Consider the following 10,673-nt stretch of genomic DNA (forward strand, 5'->3'; position numbering starts at 1 on the left):
CCCTGACCATTAGGTCCAGTCGTGACCAACTATGGGGTTGCGGCGCTCACCTCGCTTTATTGGCCCAGGGAGCCGGCGTACAGCTTCCGGGTCATGTGGCCAGCATGACGAAGCCGCTTCTGGCGAACCAGAGCAGCGCACGGAAATGCCGTTTACCTTCCCGCCGGAGCGGTACCTATTTATCTACTTGCGCTTTGATGTGCTTTCGAAGTGCTAGGTTGGCAGGAGCAGGGACCGAGCAACGGGAGCTCACCCCGTCGCAGGGATTCGAACCGCCAACCTTCTGATCAGCAAGTCCTAGGCTCTGTGGTTTAACCCACAGCACCACCCGCGTCATAAGCAATTTAGGAGTGGAAGACTTACTTGGTTTTCTTAAGGAAAACCATCAGGCCGCTATTATATTGGCCCACCCACCAAAAGCCCACGTTATGTGCCATACATGTAACACTGCCCCAAACCCTGGCTTAGCTCAGCATGGCTCGGGAGCAAGAAAAGGATCAGGAAGGAGCAAAGCAGCTGCCCCAGGTAAAGTTGGCTTACCATGTAAGCCAGACCATTGTATGCCATGCACTCTTAAATATAGATAGGTGGACTTGATAAATAAATACACCAGTTTCTAATGATGTCCTGGTTAATAAACACACTACTACCTGTCATTTTGAATGTTTCGTTTCAGTTTTTAGTTTGTGTCTGTAGTACATAGATTTAAAAGCAATCTGAAAGTTTTATATTCTCATATTAAAACTGTAATTGTGTTTGTATGTGTTTTGTTTTAGATATGCTGCCTCAATAAAAGATGGCTCCCAGTATTTTGTTCTTCTCATTATTACAGATGGGGTCATTTCTGACATGGCTCAAACAAAGGAGTCTATTGTGAATGTAAGTTATGTTTAAACTTGATCTTGAAAATACTTTAAAAGTAGAATACATACTGTATTTTCCACTGGGCAACCACTCATTGCCCTGGGTATTTCTGTCTCATTAACATTTTCACGTTCCTTTGTATTTGAATACCCTGACCGTTCCTGTTCTTTTGTCAAATGCACCATGGTATGTTTATTTGTTTAGGGTGGTAAACTGAATTTTTTTGTAATTATCTTTATTAAACTTATTAAACTAAATACAAATTTAAAATAAATAAAACAAAGGGTTAATTATTAACATGACAGACGTAGGACAGCTCAATAACGATATGTACCAATACTATGTTTCTCCTTTATATTTTCTATAATTTCTATAATCTATAATTTATCAAGGTTGATGGTGCAGGCATTAACCCTTATCACTCATTGAAATGACTAAATGTGGTTCAGTAGATCTATTCTGAGTAAAACTTAGTTGAATGCCACCAGAATAAGTATCTTAAGTATTTAATAATGAATCATTTATAACCCATATTTTCAGCCAACTATTTCAGAACCGGATATAGCAAAATTCAGCCTAAAATGCAACAACAATAGAATAAGTTAATAGTGCACAGCCTTTGAAAGCTACCATGTTTTAACTTGGCACTGAAACATAAAAAGATTTGGCACCAGTCGTCTGAGCCCCCAGTGACAAAGCTTGATCTAGGAGCCCCTCCAGCCTGTAAACCAGCTCCTTCAAGGGTAGAACAACCCCTGCAAGAACAGGTCGTCTGCCTAATTCCAAGACCTTGATACCCCAGTTTGTCAAGATTCAACCTCAACCCTCATCCAGCCCATGACAGCATTCAGGCATTGATCCAGGGATAATCCCATATGGCCTCATCTGACTCAGATCACAGGGAGAAATAGAGTTGGCAAAATTAATATTTTCTGTTCCCTACTGCCTTCACGGTCCTGGTTTTTGCTTAGGCATTTGTTGGGTGACAGAAGATATATATCCTGTCTTCCATCACTTAAAGCTCCAATCCTGTACATACCCAGGTGGAATCTACACACATATTAAAAAAAGTTCTGAAAATGCTTTTTTTAAAAAGCATTTTGAAAAATACACCGGATTTTCCATAAGGCTCATCATTGACATCTAGTGTCACATTGTATATTGCACTTAAAACACATTTTAAACGTTTTATTTGCAGCTGCATAGCTGAGTCCCCAGTTGTACTCAGTGGGACTTTTTCTCTGAATTGGTATGTATCTATTCACCTCCTTGGGGGCAGTTGACATCATGCCATCAGGTGGAAATAGTGTTTCCCCTAGCATCTGAAGGCACAAATTGCTGCTGTCATGGAAAAAAAAGAAAAACTTGAGGCATTGCCATGCCAACCCCAGCTAGTTTCAATTTCTCCCTTCACCAGCTGAATTGTCAGCTTCAACTCCCTGCTCTTGTTGTCAGCTCAGGCCTGTTACTTACCTTATTTTGTGGTAATTTATGTGTGTTGGTGACTCCCTTTCCTCCTACCCTTTGTCTGACTGTACTCACACACCCCCCAACTCAGGGTTTTGGGGGTTTTTGTTCCTTCTCCACTTGCTGCCATTTTCTCTTCTCATCTTCTTCTGCTTTTTCTTTCTCTACTCCCTTTCTTGCCTGTTCAATATATTAAGAATAAAAAGGACCCTGTGTGCGCATTTTCTCAATCTTTCCTCCACTCAACTCTACTTCGCTGGGCTAGTTTCCAGCTTGGCAGGTTCTAGGGGGAGGTTAATAAGAAATTGTCTCCCCAACCCGTTGGAGATCCTTCAGATTTCCAAGAGGACTCTACTACTGGTTTTATTGTCTTAGATATGGAGGAGGATTGAATGGGGAATCAGATACTGAAGAAGCCTTTTAAAGTTATTTTACCCTGCCTCTTGGTGCAAGAAAATCTCCTCAGCAACTTTAGCTAGATGGTTAAAAGCCTCCATTGCTTTAGCTTATAAAAGTTTGCATTTTTATTCCCCCAGCCAAAATTATGGCCCATTCAACTAGGGCCGCAGCTACTTTACCTGCATTTTCTCTGAATGCTTCTCTGCAGGAGGTTTGTTGGGCAGCCACCTTGGCTAGTTCCAAAAGCTTTATTAAATAGTATAAAGTGGGTGTTTCTGCCTCTGCAGAGGCATCCTTTGGGAGGTCCTGCTTGAACCCATACACAGCCAATAGTTCATTCATAGGTACCCCACTCTATATGATTCAGTTGCCCCATCAGATGCCACAACATGCTTGGAAAGATACCAATATTACTTATCCTTGAAGGGTTCTTTTACATCCATGTAATATGGCATCAGGGTCTCACCCCTTTTTCCAGACTGCCTTTCTCACTCCGCATGATTGGCTTATTTCATATTCTTTATACAATATTTGCTTGCGTTCCCTGGGCAGGGATTGTCTTGTGTTTGTCTTTGTTCATATCACTGTTCTGCTTTGGCCTCTGTTATCCCGGCTTATCAGCATAGAAACTGGCTGGGATTGGCATGGTAACGCCACTAGGTTTTTTTTCCAATTAGAGTACAGTGGACGCTCAGGTTGTGAATGTGATCCGTACAGGATGCACGTTCGCAACCCACAGCGTCCACAACCCGCAGCGGCACGTCTGCGCATGCGCGGGTTGCGATTCGGCGCTTCTGCGCATGTGCAAAGTGCGATTTAGCGCTTCTGCGGATGCGCGACTGCCGAAACCCAGAAGTAACCCATTCCGGTACTTCCGGGTTTCGGCGGTCCGTAACCCGAAAAAAACACAACCTGAAGCGTCTGTAACCCGAGGTATGACTGTAGTGATTTCTGCCTTCAACCACTAGGGGGAGCACCATTCCCACCTGATGTCATGTTACATGTATGTAAAAGAACCCTACATAGGTAAGTACCAATGATATCGTCTCCTTACCAGGCACCTACAGGAAGCCTGGCCTGTGTGAGAGAAGAAGCAGTAACTTCCCTGTAGTTCTGAGTTTAGATGCACATGCCTTTCCTTTTTCTTCCACAAACTTGGTTTAGAATAAAAAGTAACAGAAAGTGCCCTTTCTGTCTGTCCTTGGATTGAAACACATTACTATTTTTTTTGCATCTGAGATAGACATATAGATGTTTAGCACAATTCAATCAAACTTCAGCTGCTTCTGGTGCAATTGATAGCGGGTATATGCTGAGTTCTCTCCCAGGATCTTAAACCTTAATTTTGGCCGGATGGTGCCTAGTGTTTGTTTGAATAACACGGTAAAAGCAAAATAGCCAGGTTGTTGCTGCAAACAGGTAAAAAAAATGTGCAAAAAAGAGAGTATATGTAGATTATTTTTCCAGCATAATTTTACTTCAGCTGCTCCCTAGCCATCAAACCGCTTTTAAACTCCCTCCCAAATAACTGAGAAAGAGGAGCTGAATCATACATATGTATATAAAATGTTTTATGGACCACAGGTATGTATTCAAATGTGATCTTTTCATCTATGATTGAAGGTAGTGTTGTGTACCACAATTAGATTGTACATACCTGCATCACACATGATGCTGAGAGTTGCCTTTATCTTTAAATTATGTGACAATGTTCATATATGTTTTTCTTTTTCTTTTGAAGGCTTCAAAGCTTCCGATGTCAATAATAATAGTAGGAGTTGGCCCAGCTGAATTTGACGGTGAGCATCCTCAGTTTCAGAATTCTTTTCTTGGAAAGAGGCCTCGGAATTAGGGTCCAGTTCACAGCATCACTTAAATGACAATTTATCTTTCTTTTGTAGCTGATACTCCATTTTTCTTAGCAAAATGAACTCAAAGCAGCCTATGTGATAAAACATACATTACTCCATGCTCTGGTAACTTCTAGATTTGATTGAGGCTGCCTTTGGAAGATGGCATGGAAATGTTAACTGGTCCAAAACACAGCAGCCATATTACTGGGTGGGGTTCCCTTGAGAACTCATATAATCCCTATTTTAAAACAGCTGTAGATGTTCAGGATCTTGTGTTTGTGAGTAATGGAAGGATCACATTTTCTAGCAATACACTTGAATTGCCTAATTTGGGTGAAGCACCCAAACCTAATTGCTTGCTTGTTAGTTCAAAAGTTCAATTGGGCTATAAAGTGCTATGTAAATAAATAACAAAACAAAAAAACTATGTGTTTTTCATATGGCCTTTGTTGAACAGATTAAATCAAACAATATGAATACATTACTCTGTCTTTTTTTCAGCTATGGAAGAATTGGATGGTGATGAAGTAAGACTCTCCTCAAGAGGAATGTATGCAGAAAGAGATATTGTACAGGTGAGAGAAAACACTTCTGTCTAGCAGATCTTCTATATGCTTAGAGTACATAATGTATGTATGGAACGCGGGTGGTGCTGTAGTCTAAACCACTGAGACTTGGGCTTGCCAATCAGAAGGTCAGCGGTTCAAATCCCCGCAACAGGGTGAGCTCCCGTTGCTCAGTCCCAGCTCCTGCCAACCTAGCAGTTCAAAAGCACGCCAATGCAAGTAGATAAATAGGTACCGGCGGGAAGGTAAATTGTGTTTCCGTGTGCTGCTCTGGTTTCGCCAGAAGCAGCTTAGTCATGCTGGCCACATGACCCGGAATAACTCACTGTGGACAAACGTCGGCTCCCTTGGCCAATAAAGCAAGATGAGTGCCGCAACCCCAGAGTCGTCCACGACTGGACCTAACGGTCAGGGGTCCCTTTACTTTTACCTTTTTAAAATTTATGTATACAGGTTGGCTTGCTCTTCAGGAAACCAGGCTGGAAAGTTCTAGATAGCAAGGACAATTCAAAGTGCTAGTCACACTTTTAAAGCACTATACAATTTTGAACTGAGGAATTTTAAGGGTGACTTTCTGATGCCTAAAACCTGCTCACCTGTTGTGATCATCAGTGCCATTCCTGCTCCATGTCCCATCACCACCAGAGGTGCAATTTGGCAGTGACCCCAGACAGGATCTTTTCAGAAGCAGCACCTAGGGTTTGCCTACTGGACATTCAGTTAGCACCTATTTATAAGCATTCCAATATTATATGAAAGTAGCTTTGTTTCATCAAGTCTTTAGCATGGAGTAACATTTTCCTAGTTTGCTGTTTTGATATTTTGCTGCTCTGTATTTGTTTTTCCATATGTAGATTTATTTATGTTTTGATACTGTGATATTTTTATTTTATGTTGTATGTTAGTATGAAGGCCTTCAACAGAAAAGCCTAAAAATACCAATGTGTAATATAATCAGTGCTTTTTTCTGGGGGTACACATACTCCTAAACATTTTGTGAATCTAAGTTTGGCCTCATTGAGGGCCAGTATTTCAATATGAGTAGGAAAATGAAAGTACCCATAAACATATTTTAGGGGGGGGAAAGCACTGAATATAATATGCATCTGCAAAAGATCTGAAATATTAAGATCATCTTACCAAGTAAAGTTTCAAAATAAATGACATCTTATTTTTGACCTTCGGTTTTCATTCTTTACGATGCCCCAAGAGCAATGCTAAACAAATTCTCTCCCCCTCCCCTCCATTTCGTTTCAGTTTGTACCGTTTCGGGATTACATTGACAGAAGCGGAAACCACATTTTAAGTATGGCCAGACTTGCTAGAGATGTCTTGGCTGAGATCCCAGACCAGTTTCTCTCCTATATGAGGGTGAGAGGAATCAAGCCATCGCCTGCGCCTCCTCCATACACCCCGCCTATTCATGTATTGCAGACTCAGATATGAGCACTCGGAATGCTGGATGCTTTTCACAAACCATAGAGCACTGTTAAGTGCAGTACAGTGGTGCACTTTAAAGAGCCAGCGAGCTGAAGCAAAGCGTTCTTCTTTGTATGCAGTAAAGGCTTCTGGTGGCATTTGGAGCAAAATAACGTTAACTTCATATACCAAAATGTCCAATTTGGTTGCATGCGCAACTGAACAGCTTTTATGTAAGAGGAAGAAAATGGTGATGTCTGTTTCTGAGTTTTATTTTGTTTCTGACAGAATAAGCTACTATTGTCGTGTGTATTTTGGAGAAAGCACAAGTCACGGGTTCAACTCAAAAGTCCTTGTCTTTCCTGACTTAATATGTACATAAGATGTGAATGCAAATTCCTCTGTATCAATGTTTACATGTTACTACTTTTCAAACTTAACTACTTTTTATAATTATTCTTAACCTTAAGAATTTGGGATATTGAATTGTCTTCTATCTTGCAATAGTAAAATCCACAAGAGAAGCAATATCTCTTTGAATGATTGTCCAGACAAAAACTAATGCAAAACTGTGAGTAGAAATTGGGAGGCCAAACATATTCATAGGTCTCAATAATGGAAACACCTCACTCAGGTGCTTGGTAATGAATCATCAGACGGATTTGGGAATAAGCTTCCAAGATGTGAATACTGTAAGATTTTTTTTTTTGCAAGGTATTCCAGTTTCTGAAATAACTTGTGTTTACATTTTTTAAAGAATGATTATGCTGGCATAATAAATTTGAACAACAACACAGTGTTATTCTAGGAAATGGCAGCATCAACTTTTGAGTCCTGAAATTTGACTCATGCAATGTAATCTGTAGAGTCTCTTGCATAACAGCTGTAGAGCTTTGACAACCTAATTGCTTTCTGCAGGTTATTTTATTAGGAGTGACTTGATGCTCTTATGCAAATTGCCAGTTTGTCTAGATGGTCCATTCAAAGGGATGCTGGCACATTTTGAGTTATCTGTTGCCACAGTCACACCGCCATATAGGGCACACAAGTGGTAATGAATTAAATGTGTTAAAATTGCACAGCTATGTTGCTTTGTGCACAACTTTGTATATAGAACTACTCAAGTATTTTATTATATATGCCTGTTCTTAACCTAATTATCAAATGTTTTTGCATGTACAGTTTTTACACACAAAATAACACATTTTTGTGAGTATTTATGTCAAAACTTTTAATTAGAACAAATGGCCTTAAATCTCACAAATAGCTGGGAAATGATTGTGAATTGCCTTCAGATACTGGAAAACATGTTTTACTTTTTTGTCAAAATTGTAATTGCCTTGTAATGTGTAGCTCTCTTATTTGACACATAACCTGTTTACTACTTTATTTACTACTATATATGTTATACAGACAAGTATTAAATTAAGGTGCATTTTTTAAGCATGAAAAGTTTTTTCTGGGAAAGTATATATACATGGCATTAATGGTATATAATCCTATGTAATACAGAATCTTCCATTTTTAAATATATTAAAGATCCTTAAAATATTCTCATACTGGGATATGACTAATCAGTTTGCTCAAAATAGCTAAATGTTCATCTTGGAAACTCATACTGCAAATGTTGAAACTGCAAAAATAAGAGAGCAGTTTAGGTAGAACTAGTAAAAGTTTCTAAAATCTTTGAGAGGTTCACAACTTTTTAAAATAAGCCTATCAGTGAGAAAGAAATGTTAAAAGAAAGTGGGGTTGCAGAGATTTCTGAGCATTGAACAGAACTTTTGTTTCTTGAATAAGATTCAGAGCTAGGCTAATACAGTGTGTCATTTTAGGGGGTGAAACTTAATTTTTGCAAATTTCTTCTGTGAGGGGTCTTAAAAATCCATTTTGGGATATGAGGAATTCAAATCTATTATTTTTGTGATTGGACAACATTTAGCTCAGTAACTCGATATGTTTGATGAAGAAGCACATAAACTGCTTTCGGAAGACCAACGAGATTTAATTTCACCTTCTGAAAATGTCAGGTAATTCTAAATAATAAATTAATGTAATATAATACAATATAATTATATAACACAACTACAAGTACAATCATAACTACAAGTACTTGGCAATCATTTTTACACACATTTTACTTACCAAGCAAAACTGTATTAGTTTAACCAAAATATCTTTTGAATTTCTAAATCATATTGCAGTGGAACCTCGCGTTACGTACCAACTTTTTAGCAGCCCTACATTTTGGAATTAGAAAGTTGAAAATTCAACATGCCCTACTAAGCCATATATGTCTTCACCAGATATAAAATACCTCAGCAAAGCATCTTGTCTTTCTTGATTTTTCTCCAGAAGGTTCCCAAAGGGGCTTCCCTCAGATTACATGTCATGTAATTTTAAGTACTCCACTTTCTCATTTGTGTTTCCATCAGAAACAAAAAGGCAATTTTCTAATGTGTCAGCTGAAATCTTTTCTCTGGTGTTCTATAATCTGATGTATGCTATAGGATGCAGAAAGCCTGTCACAAACTTCTCATATGATTTAATAATTGATTATTTCACTTAGTTCCTGTGAAAACTACAGTCTTGTTATTTTAAGCTCTGTGTTGCAAATTCCATGTCAAATAAGATGTCTGCCTCATCAGCCTGAAAAAAATAATGCCCTTTTACTATCCATTTATAACCAGGCTTAGAAATGGGCCCGGGTGCATCATTTGCAACACTTTGTTCATGCAAGCCGCTTCCAGCTAAAGAGAGATTAAATGTGTCACACCCTGAGAGGCCAAGCTTGTTATAGATTACCATGATCACTCTCGAGGATCATGATACTATGGTTGCTCAGGCTTGCATGGGAAGAATTTAAAACAACACATTTGACCCGGCATACAGTCAGGAATCAGTGCAGTGTAGAGTTGTGCATTTTCATTGTTACCTAACTGAATGGAGGTCTGATGGTGTCTGAAGGGGTTACAGGTGACCATAAGTTCAAATTGCACCAGGTAAAAATCTGTTCATGACTACAGAATCATCACTGGTTCACCCAACTATGTCACTGCAGAAGACTCAATTTAAAGTGTGTGTTGTGGCAGATACAAAGTGAGATCCGTTAGGCAAAGTCCTTGGGCTATTTCCATTCAGGGTTGCCCCAAGACATTTTGACAGCTGAGGAGTCTCCAAGGAGCTGTACACAGCAGTGGAAGTGCATTCCTAACAATCCCAATTCTGTCTTGAGTTCCTAACATATCAGGTAGGATGCCCCCATTTTCTTTTTTTAATAATAATTCTTATTAATTTTAACATATAAATTATAATACATACCACAAAACTTCATCATTTATATAATATTTTTTTTTGAATTCCATCAGCACCTCTGATGATCCACCGTTCTGACCATTTCGTATGCATTTCTTAAATTCATAGTGCCTTTAATTATTTTAACTAACCATCCTCCCCCTTATCCATTTTTGAAATAATTCCAATAATACTCCTCACAAACCTTCTTGCAAACCTACAAATGTAGTCTGATCATCACAAATACTTTTCAAATAGTCTGTAAATGTACTCCAGTCTTCTGTGAATTTCTGGTCCCGCTGGTTTCGAATCCTTCCTGTTAGCTTATCCAATTCTGCATAGTCCATTAGTTTCATCCTCCATTCTTCTTTCGTCAGTAGTTTTTCCATTTTGGGGCCAATAACATTCTTGCTGCGGTTGTTGCATATAAAAACAACTTACATTCCTTTCTATTGATATCACTTCCTACAGTAAAAATGCTTCTGGTTTCTTTATAAATGTACATTTCAACATTTTTTTCATCTCATTATATATCATCTCCCAGAAGCTTTTCACCTTTTTACATTCCCACCACATGTGATAAAATGTTCCTTCTTTTTCTTTACATTTCCAACATTTATTGCTAACTTTATACATTTTAGCTAACTTGACAGGTGTAATATAACATCTGTACATCATTTTCATCGCATAGGATGTCCCCATTTTCATCGGAGAAATGTTTGAGGGGATGTCTCTTTATTTTCATCGGAGAAATGTTGAAATGTGTGGACCAGGATGTCCCTTTTTTCATTGGAGAAATATTGGAGGGTAT

At 38.8% G+C, this 10,673-nt stretch overlaps 1 protein-coding gene across 9 annotated transcripts in view; it reads left to right on the plus strand.

The window, feature by feature from the left end:
- Positions 1-8,125, plus strand: part of CPNE8 (copine 8) — a 56,619-nt gene extending 48,494 nt beyond the window's left edge. For 6 of the 9 annotated variants that reach the window (XM_083575205.1, XM_083575206.1, XM_083575208.1 and 3 more), the window contains 4 exons: positions 777-879; positions 4,472-4,529; positions 5,085-5,158; positions 6,407-8,125. In XM_083575205.1, the coding sequence (XP_083431331.1) occupies positions 777-879; positions 4,472-4,529; positions 5,085-5,158; positions 6,407-6,595 (424 nt within the window). In that variant the 3' untranslated portion in view covers positions 6,596-8,125. Of the gene's footprint in view, positions 1-776; positions 880-3,698; positions 4,429-4,471; positions 4,530-5,084; positions 5,159-6,406 lie in introns of those variants that run through there. The other 3 variants (XR_014539394.1, XM_083575210.1, XM_083575209.1) reach the window with 3 other exon arrangements.
- The last annotated feature ends 2,548 nt before the right edge of the window (positions 8,126-10,673 follow it).

Source organism: Podarcis filfolensis, assembly GCF_964270895.1.
Source record: "Podarcis filfolensis genome assembly, chromosome: 10".
Taxonomy (NCBI): domain Eukaryota; kingdom Metazoa; phylum Chordata; class Lepidosauria; order Squamata; family Lacertidae; genus Podarcis; species Podarcis filfolensis.